Source organism: Dendrobates tinctorius, unplaced genomic scaffold, assembly GCF_039654945.1.
Source record: "Dendrobates tinctorius isolate UK_male_01 unplaced genomic scaffold, ASM3965494v1 ptg000019l, whole genome shotgun sequence".
In the NCBI taxonomy this organism is placed as follows: domain Eukaryota; kingdom Metazoa; phylum Chordata; class Amphibia; order Anura; family Dendrobatidae; genus Dendrobates; species Dendrobates tinctorius.
The window spans coordinates 4,000,801-4,013,515 of NW_027361687.1; the positions used below are offsets into that span (position 1 = coordinate 4,000,801).

The following is a 12,715-nucleotide window of genomic DNA, read 5'->3' on the forward strand; positions in this document are numbered from 1 at the left end:
AAAATTTCATATATCTATATTTTATAGTGTTACTAAGCTTTTCATGCTTTTACTCAACCTTCCATCAGTATTTTCCTAGTAGGCAATCTCACTTACACGTTATTCAAGTTGGAATTTATTGGTTGTCAATACTTTGGTTCTATATAAGTGTGTTTTCTAAACATTTAATAGTCAATAATCTAAAAGCTCGAAGATGAGCGTAGACAAAGATTCGCACGACCAGCATTATCGTTGAATAAAAGGCTGCAAACTGCGTTTCTTACACGGAATCATAGAAAAAAGATTTCTTTATTAAATATACATTATTTACAGCTCCTTATATCTGTACAACAGTAAGAATAGAAAATAAAGAGAAATTGTTCTGTGCCCAGACATTTTATACCATCTATAAATCTCTTTTTGCACCAAGTGTTGAAAACCATTTAGCAGAAAATAGCATAGAAGTAAAGAAATATCCACATGGAGAAGATCATTGAATTATGTGAGGGGGGATATTGCCCTTATCTAATATCACTGGAGAATGTAGGTTCTGGGTAACAAAACAGATTTCTGTTTCCAGAGGGGGAACATACTTTTTTTCACTGCAACAATGTTTTGTATTTATGGCTAAATATTAAATATTTTAGTAAATTTTTCCATAGTATAAAAAGTGCACGAAGAAGAACAAGAGGGGAACCTACAGTAAATCATGACTCAACACGGTAGACCTTTTTTGATGCTGTTTCATGGGATCACAACTCATCATCACTCAACAAAAATGGTTGGCATTTAAATCCAGCCTATTGCTTGGAGTAAAGTGATTCTCATTGAAATGCCACAAGAGGGAATCCTACTGTTGTCCTCCAACCTGCGGCTCTCCAGCATGATATGTCTTGGAGGGATTCCAACAGCTTGAGAATCGCCGGTTGATGGAAGAAGAAAACAACCAAGCAAATTAATGCAGTACCAAATGTAAGGCACTGACTACTGACAATCCCATCAAACTAAGAAGACCATTTATTAGACACCATTATTAAACTGGCTATTAAATGCTACCATTCATGCCCACAACCTGCTCTAGGTTGAAGTAAAGCTCCGCTGGAGAGATCTATTAAACCTTATGTTGATTTATGTCCAAATTTAAAAATGCCCAAACCCATGACCAAAGTTGTCTTAAAGCATATACCTCATGTGAGACAAAACCACAGCCATTTCCCACTGTCTACCCCAAAGTTGGCTTGACAAAGATTTAGCTTATTTTCTTAAATCACCATAGAGTCCTGTAGACCGGAGGGCTCTTCCATCTGTCCAGGTTTCCCCAAGTGGGATGCAAACCCTGATGATCTACCGTGGTTTCCAGTATATTCGATTTCTCTTCTGTTCCTCAAAACTCTAATGAAGACTTTAACAATAACTTTACAAACACAGTAGGAACATAACTTCTAATGCTGAACATCCTGAGTTTCCAAGGTCTAGGAAGGAAAGCTGGTCCTCCAAACATTTAGCATATTTACGTAAATCGCCATAGAGTCCTGGCGACCAGTAGGCTCTTTCATCTGCCCAGGTTTGCCCGAATAGGATGCAAACCCTGATGACCTACCCTGGCTTCCATTATATTCAATTTATCTTCTATTCCTCAAAACTTTTATGCAGACTTTCACAATAACTTTACAAACACAGCAGGAACAGAACTTCTAGTGCTGAACATCCTAAGCTTCCAAGGTCTTGGAAGGAATGCTTGACCTTCAAACATTTAGGCAGGGCATTAGATCATGCAAAGGATTGAATGTAACCTTCCAAGGCTATTCATATAATGTACTGATATTCCAATACCAAGTCCTTTATGAATATAGCTAATGCTCCTTTAAAAGTGAAATTCGTGTACACAATCTTTTTTCTGTTACCTGTCTGTAATGATAATCCATTGTGAAAAGTTCTCTCAACAGAACAGGAAAGTAATTTTTGGATTACACATTTCCTTTAATATTAACACAGTAGTAAGCTCCTCAACTCAATCAAATGTCAGCAGTGGGAGGACGGAATTTTGTGATGCAACTCATTTCTATGCTTTAGAAAAGCAAATAGTAGGATTGTCTTAATCTCTCATCTATAATAATATCCACGTATTCAAGAAACTTTCTGAACAACTTTGATTTTATGATTTCTGGATGTTTCTCCTCTGTCGGGTGATGTCATGAAGTATGAAGAATAGAAGCTAGAGAAGGATTATGACAGCGACAAAAAGTGATGAGTCTGGTTTTGAGATTGTGCTGGTATTTACTGCATGCTCCGAGGATGCATTAACCAGGTGCTATCTCTCAGGCTTTTAAATGGTTAAAATTGTTTTTAGGAATTTATCACTTAAATGGAATCTGTCATAAGGTTTGCTATGTTATCTGACAGCGGTTTGATGTAGGGGCAGAGATTCCGATTCCAATGGTGTCAGTATACTTGGTGCAATAGTAGTGATTAATGACTTCTCTGCTGCAGATCTAGCAGAGCCCAGAATGCTGAACCTTATATAACCCCGCCCACACCACTGATTGCCAGTTTTCTATGTACACTGTATATTAATAGAAAGCTGCCAATCAGTGGTGGAGGCGGGGCTACAAAGAGCAGGTTGACTAGGTGACATGAGGCAGCTAGTTTTTTTGTGATAATCTCCCTCTGATAAAACACTGATCTTATTGAAACAACAGAACATAGCTTCACTGGAATCAGGGTCTCTGCCTCTACATCATTCTTCTATCAGATTACATAGCAAAAACTAACTGACAGATCACCGTTAATAAAAATTCTTTCCATTTTCAAGAGCACAGGAATTTTCAATTCTATAGGGTACAGCTCCTTTTCTAAGTTTCCAATCACCTTTTTGTCTAAATTTGACCAAATACCTAGGTAAGGAGTATGACAATATCAGGCTCTAAGATTTAGCACCAGCTCATGCCACTGTGAAGCTGGCCAGATCGAGGGATGCAACCAGCTCCAATCTCCCTATTCTTCTCCCAAGCTTCAGACTGAGAAAGAGCACAGTTTGGACTACGGACATCACTGTGCCTCTAGTTCGAACTATCAATCTTCAGGAGTGCACCACCCTCTGCAAAGCAGGAAGCCAGAAACTGGTAGTGGAAAAAAAGAGGAGAATGACTCTTTAATGATTCACTTTAATCTATCATCTAAATTATTGTCAAGTCTTAGTATACTTTCACATTACGTTTTGGCACTCGTTCAGTGGCCCCCTCAATGCTTACATACAAACCCACCCTGCCGTGCATCATTTTCGGGCATATATGCCTATTGGATGTGGAATCTCAGAAGTAGTAGACTGCATCTGGGTCTCCACCTCCAGTAGGCACATACACCCGAACATGATGCACATCAGAGCACACATTAGCCCTGTCGGCACCATTATAGTCTATGGCCCCGTTGTCACATATGTCAAATCCCATTTTGCGAGGGGTTCTGATATAAGTCCCGATTGGGCTAATCTACGGGTGCCAAAACACCCTTACCTTACACCGATAACCTGGATAGCAGATACTGGTGAGTGAGTTAAGTAAACTATTGTTCTGACTGTCACCTTGCATCATTTTCTCCAGAAAGCCAAAAAATTATAATAATATACTATTTATATTATATGGGTTTTAAAGATATGAATTTATATTTAATTTAATCTGTGTTTAAATTATTTCTATCTATTATAAAGAGTTTGAAACTCCAGTATTGGAGAAAAATTTACTAATACAGCCAGTGGTATATGCAAAATGATACCAAAAGGGGGGAATAGATCACAGTAACCAAGCACAAAATTAGATAACAATTTAGCTGCAGTTTTTAGCAACAGGCAACACAGTGAACGGAGGCGTCCTAAGGAGAGGTCATCAATATCCTAAGGATAGACAACCCCTTGAAAAGGTTGTCTAGTTTTGGGAACAATTTAGTTATTCGGTTTTACTTAAATGCATATGATTAGGGCAAAAATAAATTTTTGCAATTGGGTTTCGAAAATGTTGCACTATTTGCTTTTTATACCCTGTTATACTGTCTATTGTCGGCTGTAAAATGAGTTAAGTAAGCATCTATCATGGCTGAAAAATTAGTTACATGAGAATCTATCAGCCAGCCTGCTGGAATGGTCGGACAGTGAGATAGTAACTCCTTCATGCTGCGTTCACACATTTGTGATGTTTTATCGGACACATTGAGCAGAATGAAGGTATTCAGACATCTATTAAAATCACAGATCCGAGAAACTCAGAGAATGATCTATTCTGATCTGATTTTGAAGATGAGAATAGGACAAACTAAAAACCTCAACACCTTATGCATCTCTGGCGTACTAAGGCGCACGTCCTATGATGATGGGCGTCTTAATATGCCAGAAACGCATAAGGTGTTGAGGTTTTTAACTTTTATGGACTTTAGACTTGATTCAACAAATGTATAGTTTTTATCTAGTTTGTTGTCCCGGAAAACTACCCTTGTTTTTTCTTTGTGAGCTGCAATCACCAGCAGGTACGGCACCCACTGATTTCTAATTACAGCAATGTATTAATCAATACTACCAATGTGAACAGCTCCTACCATCCCCTCTCCCCTACCTCCTTTAATAACAGTGCAAGTATCACCCTACAACGCAGACCTCCCCATTAACTCCATTTACACCAGTAATAGAGCAGGTATAGCCCTACATTGTAGACCTCCCCCATTAATTACCTCCATATACACCAGTTATAGAGCAGGTATAATCCTACAACACGAGCCTCCCCATTACCTCCATAAACACCAGTAATAGAGCAGGTATTACCCTACAATGTGGGCCTCCCCCATTATTTCCATTTACACCAGTAATAGAGCAAGCATTACCCTACAATGTGGACCTCCCCATTACCTCCATATACACCAGTAATAGAGCAAGTATAGCCCTACATTATGGACCTCCCCATTACTGAACAGTCATGGGAGAAGAGCCTTGGTGAGAGAGGTAAAAAAGAACCCCAAGATCACTATGGCTAAGCTCCATAGATGCAGTAGGGAGATGGGAGAAAGTTCTACAAAGTCAATTATCACTGCAGCCCTCCACGAATGGCCCGACGGAAGCCTCTCCTCAGTGCAAGACATATGAAAGCCTGCATAGAGTTTGCAAAAAAGCACATTTAGGACTCCCAGACTATGAGAAATAAGATTCCCTGGTCTGATGAGACAAAGATAGAACTTTTTAGTGATAATTCTAAGTGGTATGTGTGGAGAAAACGAGGCACTGCTCATCACCTGCCCAATACATTCCCACACTGAAACATGGTGCTGGCTGCATCATGCTGTGGGGGTGTTTTTGAGCTTCAGTGACAGGATGGCTGGTTGCAATTGAAGAAAACATGAATGCAGTTAAGTACAGAGATATCCTGGTTGAAAACCTCTTCCAGAGTGCTCTGGACCTCAGACTTGGTCAAAGGTTTACCTTCCAACAAGACAATGACCCTAAGCACACAGCTAAAATAACAAAGGAGTGGCTTCAGAACAACACTGTGTCATTCTTGACTGGCCCAGCCAGAACCCTGACCTAAACCCAATTGAGCATCTCTGGAGAGACCTGAAAATGGCTGTCCACCAACGTTCACCATCCAACCTGACTGAACTGGAAAGGATCTGCAAGGATGAATGGCAGAGGAACCCCAAATCCAGGTGTGAAAAGCTTGTTGCATCATTCCCAAGAAGAATCATGGCTCTACTAGCTCAAAAGGGTGCTTCTACTCAATACTGAGCAAAGGGTCTGAATACTAATGACCATGTGATGTTTCAGTTCTTTTAATACATTTTCAAAATTTCTTCATTTCTGGCTTATTTTCAGTCAAGATGGGGTGCAGAGTGTACATTAATGTGAAAAAAATGATTTTTACTTTCCTTAGCCACTGTATAACCCTATATTGTGGACCTTTCCCATTATCTCCATTTACACCAGTAATAGAGCATGTATTACTCTACATTTTGGACCCCCCCCATTATCTCCATATACACCAGTAACAGGGCAGGTTTTATCCTACAATGTGGACATCCCACATTACCTCAATGTACAATAATAATAGAGCAGATGTCACCCTACAATGAGGACTTTCATCTATTATCTCCATAAAAACTAATGATTGAAGAGGTGACATCCTGCAATACAAACCTCCTCCATTACCTCCTTATATACTAATGATTAGAGGTGTCACCCTAAAATGTGGATCTCCCCTATTACCTCCTTATACACTAGTGATAGAGCAAGGGTTAATCTAAAATGGTGACCTCCTACTGCAATATGGACCTTCTCCATTACCTCCATATAAACTACCGATAGAGAAGGAGTCACCCTACAATGTGTCATTAGGAAAACATTGGCACTTCTGTAATTCGGGTGGTGCACAAGTGGGATAACCAAATCCGTCAACTGCGAAACACTTGGCACTCATATAGGTGTATTCAAGAACTTATTTATTGAATGTAGAAATTCCAGAAAAGTATGAGACGTTTTGGTCAATACCTGACTTTGGAAGCGCTTTCAGTCTCAGTGGTGGACCCCACAGACCCTTACACAACGCTCTTCCACACAGGTCTCCTGTATCCAGATGACTGATGAAAGTCAGGTATTGACCAAAACGTCTCATATTTTCTGGAATTTCTACATTCAATAAATAAGTTCTTGAATACACCTATATGAATGCCAAGTGTTTCTACATCACCCTACAATGTGTGACTCCTCCATTACCTCTATTTACAGTAGTGGTTGACCAGGTGCCGTCCACCAGTAGGGACACACCAACCCACTATCTCCATATCCAAACGTAATAGGAAATGAATGAGTACCAATGTGAACACTTTCTTTTACCTCAAATTAAAGCATGAATTATCCTCCAGTGCATTCACAAGCACCTTGTGTTTATTAATAGAGCCGGTGTCATACAGGATTGGGGCCACAAGTCTCCAGGAATCAGAATATAGTCATAGAAAATAAGTGTTTGCTTCCATTTAACTTTTCTTAACAATGTAAAAATCCACCATCCCCCCCCCCACACACACACACACACCCACAGTCCCCCATTTATCTTTAGGAACATCTAATGAAAAGATGCTTCTTTTTAAACGAGCTTTTTAATCAAAAATAAGATATACCCAGGCTTCTGCACATTCTGGAAACCAGTAATACTCCGCTCACAGCCTACTGGAAGGCACATCCAAGTTCTGCTGATCTTAACGATCATGCAAAAAAACAAACTAATTCCCAATATGAGTTGCCCTATTCTGCTAAATTATACAATTTTCCATTCAGTTTTATCTGTTCCTATAAAACATAAGTTATGTTCTAAAATAGAGGTCAATGTTTCCCCTTCCCTCTTTCCTCCATCCCTTCCCTTCCCCCCCACCCCTCTCCAACATTATGCAGACAATGAGTCTACTATGTTATCATTATTATAATATAATAATAAAATGTTTGGAAAAGTAAAATAGAGGTCAACCAGTTTTCCAACCATTTTGGTTTTCTGCCATCTAACTTTCCTACAAACATATATACCCCCAAAATAATTCTCAGTAGGACAGAAGAGACAAATCAAAAAGGTTCTATATTAATGGGGAAAAGCTTTTCATAGATTTAATTGCTATTCTGTTAAACATTCTCATCTTTGGGATAACTTTTAATGAATAAATATATTGTATTATGGGAAATTCTCTTATATATGTTCATCAGACAAATACAGGATATTGGAGTCATGAAAATCAAAAACTAAGGATCAGGAGAAGGCTCAAAGCCCTCATGATTAACCTGAGAGCCCCATAAAAAGTAACGACTGTGGTCAGTCTAAAAACTGTTTATAATCTGCAGGGAATCTGATTTATTCTGCTTTATAACATGTATTAGAAAATTGCATAAAATGTGATTCCCTATAAATCAAGCCCAGAAACCCCTAATTCCAATGTTCACAACAAATTGTTGAGATTCCTACTTGTTTAGTGTCTGTACAATGCATGTTCTGTCACAATGTTATTGAGTTCTACGGGAAGGAAGATGGTGATGAAGAATTAGTTCTCCATTAGTTCTCCATCCTCATCTGCTTTATCTCATATGTTCAAGAAACTCCTTGAATTGATTCTTAATATAAGAAAAATTACTGTAAAGTTTTAATTTTAAAGGGATATTTCCATTTTCATAAATGGATATTATCGGATGGCTCTGCGAAAAACAAGCAATTTTGCAATTTACTTCTTGGTAATATTGTAATTTGTTTTTAAGATATTAACGCTATTCTTTTGATTACAGCTCATTGCTAGGCAACACCGGAGGTCGGTCTCTTAGGCAACGAGATGTAAACAAAAGAGAATTGTTAATATCTCAGGAACGGAAGAAAATTTTTATAAGAAGTAAATTGAAAAAGTGCTTGTGTTTACAAGCACTATCCGACAATATCAAACTGTAAATTGGGAATAACCTTTTAAGTAACACATATTTCTTACTGTACATGTACTGAGCGTCCTTCATACAACAATGATGAATATTTCATCTGATAATAAACAATGTATCAAACTATGGTGTTTTTCAGGTAAACTCTTTATCCAGAATGCATGACTTGGAGCTATTTTAAGAAATCCTCTGCCATCAATATCCTTGATTCTCTCCTTCAGGTCACTTTCGAGAGCTACAAAGTGGCAACATAATAAATTCTTGGTTGTTGTATTCCCGTGGAGAGATGAGGTGGTTAAAAATCTTCAAAAATGTAAAAAAAAAAAGAAACAAATGATGTAGAAAGCGAGTCAGATAAAATATTCCTTTCTGCACTCGCTGACTGTGTTCTGTACGTCCGGCTCGTTCCTGAAGGGATAGTCCATGCTGCCCGGATATTCCTTCTCCTTAGATGGATTTTTTCTATGAGTTTTTTTGTGTTGGTAAAGAAATTTTATCGTTATCGCCACAATGCAAAAAATAATGAAAATTGTAACGGCTATGACACCTAGAGACAAATAGAGAGAACAATAAGTATCTTAATTCATCACATGGGTGTCAGAAGTTGTGCAATAAGACTCCTACAAACAACAAAGAACACTTTGCGAGATTAAAATACAGACTTCATTAAAAGGTTCTAAAAAAAACATTCAATTAGGAAATCAAAGCAAATACATCACAAATACATGGACAAGAACAAAAAGGTAAACTAATAATGATAATTCAAAAAATTAACAATCATTCAATGATATCCTATGTTTACAACATACCAAAAGTTGCAGTTTATATATAAACTAGTAATGAGAGTATATTAAAAAAGACTTAGTACTTGATCAAAATTACCGTATTTTTCGGATTATAAGACGCACTTTTGTTCCCCAAAATTTTTGGGGAAAGTGGGGGGTGTGTCTTATAATGCGAATCTGTGTGCTGCTGTGTTATAGAGTAGGGGGTGTGTGGCTCTGGCATGGTGTCAGGGGGCAGGGGTGGGCTGGCTGCAGAGACAGCGGGTGGTCATATGCTCCCACTCATTAGGCTCAACTAATATTCACTGCACCCACTGTCCATCACCTCGGTGCTGAAGCAGCACCAAATTCGTGGACAGAGGAGTGATGCATATTACATGTGCCTGCACTCTCCCCCCTGCCCCATCAGTATAGCCCCCTCTGCTGTCACACATGGCCCCTGTCCCCATATTTCCCCCCTGCTGGCAAGCACATGATAAAATAATAAACAGTTAACTCACCTTCTGATGATGGCTCCTGCTCCCAGCTCCCCCTGTGGCTTTCCTGTGTCTGCTGACCTCCTCCTGCAGGGTGCGCTGCAGCAACTGCTCATTCAGGCAGTTCATCACTTCAGGACCTTCCATGATCTGACCAATAGGACCTGCGGTCACATAACTCCCAGTGTGCACTGCGAGTCACGTGACAGCAGATCCTATTGGTCACATCATGGAAGGTCCTGTATCTAAAATGAGCTGCCTGAATGAGCAGCAGCTGCGCGCACCCGTATTTTATCATGTGCTTGCCAGCAGGGGGGAAATATAGGGACAGGGGCCATGTGTGACAGCAAAGGGGAATATAGGAACGGGGGGGCAATGTGTGCCAGGCGGGGGGAATATATGAACGAGGGGCCATGTGTGCCAGCAGGGGGGAATATAGGGACGGGGGGACAATGTGTGCCAGCAGGGGAGAATATATGAACAAGGGGCCATGTGTGCCAGCAGTGGGGAATATAGGTATGGGGGGGAAAATGTGTGCCAGCAGGGGGGAATATATGGATGGGGGGACAATGTGTGCCAGCAGTGTGTAAAATAGGGATGGGGGGACAATGTGTGCCAGCAGGGGGGAATATGGGGACGGGGGGACAATGTGTGCCAGCAGGGGGGAATAAAGGGATGCGGGGGCTGTGTGCGTACCAGCAGGGAGGCATATAGAGAGAGGGGGGCCATGTGCGTGCCAGCAGAGAGGCATATAGAGAGAGGGGGCCATGTACGTGCTAGCAGGGGGGCATATAGAGAGAGGGGGGCCATGTGAGTGCCAGCAGGGGTTCATATAGTGACCGGGGTGCCATATCCAGGATGGGATGGGGGGGCTATGTGCCAGCACAAGGGGGCAATGTGCCAGGATGGGGGTTATATAGAAACCAGAATGAGGGACATATACGGTATATGATTTGAAAGACGGACACTGGCATTATAAGGCACACCTTCCTTTAGCATAAAAAAATATTCTCTTTTTCTTCACCAAATTTGGGGGTGCATCTTATAATCAGGTGCGTCTTATAAAGCAAAAAATACGGTATTTAGTTAAATACCTTGTAAAATTCCCTGACCTCCCTGATTCTGCTGCTATTTAAAGTTTTGCGTTGTGTCACTACATTGCAGAGATATTTAGATTTTTTTCTTCTGGAGCGCACTATGTGAAATCTCTGCATGCAGTTCAAGTGTACGTTTCTTGAGAATCTTCTCTGGGGGCTTGTGCATTTACCTCTTTACTCCTAGATACAGCAAATCATTGCTCAGCAATCTCAAAAATTGCCAAACTGTGATTGGCATGATCTGAGAGGGAGGACTAAAAACACATACTACCAGAGACGACTCTGAAGAAAAATTCAGTTATACTAGAAAGAAATTTCACATAGTGCACTCCAAAAACATACAATCTGAACTACTCTCCATATACATTATGTATCACTCCCAGAATACTGTCTGTTCAACAAAATACAAAAGTGGAAGATGTACGTGTGAAAAATATTAAAAGGGGTTTGCCACAAAGTACAGATAGAAACAGATAGGTGATAAACTTTGGGGATTCCATCAATCACTAAACTTGGGATGAGTTCGAATATAGCAGTTGTGCTAGAGTATTGCACAATTTAAAGAGGTTGTCCACTACTTTAACATTGATGACCTGTCCTCAGGATAGGTCTTCAATGTCTGATCAGTAGGGGTGCGACACCTGGCCCCCCTACTGATTAGCTGATTTCGGTGTTGATGGTGGCCAAAAGTGCTCAGTTACAAGGCTGCTCTATCTACTGATCGTGGAGTGGCCGAGCGGTCAAGAACTACACATTCGCCCTAATTCAAATCAATAAGGGTGTATGTGTAGTTCCTGGTCAAGTCCACTATTGATAGACAGAGCAGCTCAATAACTGAGCACTTTTGGCCGCTGCCAGTACAGAGAACAGCTGATCAGTGGGGGTGCTAGATGTCACACCCCCACCAATCAGACATTGATGACCTATCCTGAGGATAGGTCATTAATGTTACAGTAGTGGACAACCTCTTTAAACTTCTTTTTTTCCACACGCTTATTTTCAGAACGGTTGGCAATGGCATCTCTAGGACCACCAATGGATGTGGTTCTTAGAAATCATTCATTTATGAGCTCACAATGTCAGAAAGCTTTTTTTTATGCCTGTAATGACTGATTCAGACATTCGTTTTTCATGTGCGTATTTTGTCCACTTTTTTCACAGCTAGAACGTGCTCTCATTATAATCTATGAGAATGTTCTCATGTTGGTGATTTCTCACTGGCCAAGTATCTGCAAACAAAAATAACTTGAGGCGTCCAAGTTAAAGACTGACACACTGACCAAAAGATCTAACGCATTTATGTTAATAGGTCTTTTTTATTTATAAGAAAAAACAGACTTCTTTTCCTACGACTCAATTGTAAAAATGATTTTTAGCCCCAAAAACCTTTTCCTCAAGTAAAAAAAAAAATCTCTCTAAAGGAAGACAATCCTGTTCAGTTATAGTTGACAAACATGTGGCTACCCTTTTCGGAAGGTACAGTACTTTCTAAAGCAGACTAGCGTTTTAATTCTGTAATCATCCTGTAACCATAGATAATGCATGAAATGTGAATTTTCTATGAATGTAGTAATAATTCTGGTTTAATCAATAGCATTAGTATACTCAGGAACCTACAGATGAATCATGCAAATTGCCACCAAGGTATCATGCTGTCACTTTAAATGCTATGCACTTAGCAGTGTATATACCGTAGATCTCTGGTGGTGGTGGACATGACTTGGAACTGGTGGAGGACTTGTCGCTGTCCATTACTGCTAATGTGCAGGAACTGATAGAGCGGCCCTCTCACTTTATCTGCTATGAGTAAGTAATAGATAGTAATTTTCACACAAATTTTGGTTTTCACAAAATTTGCTGCTGCCGTGTTTTCAGATGTGTTAGTTGGATGTTTCTATAGTTACTGAAGTACAGTTATCAGTATTTCATAAGATTTTACATTTT

At 39.9% G+C, this 12,715-nt stretch overlaps 1 protein-coding gene across 1 annotated transcript in view; it reads right to left on the reverse strand.

Moving 5' to 3' along the window:
- Nucleotides 1-255: 255 nt before the first annotated feature.
- The window catches only part of LOC141082763 (contactin-associated protein-like 5), a 581,387-nt gene continuing 568,927 nt past the window's right edge, over nt 256-12,715 (reverse strand). The window contains exon 24 of the mRNA XM_073566679.1: nt 256-8,960. Within this exon, the coding sequence (XP_073422780.1) occupies nt 8,764-8,960 (197 nt within the window). The 3' untranslated portion in view covers nt 256-8,763. The remainder of the gene's footprint in view (nt 8,961-12,715) is intronic.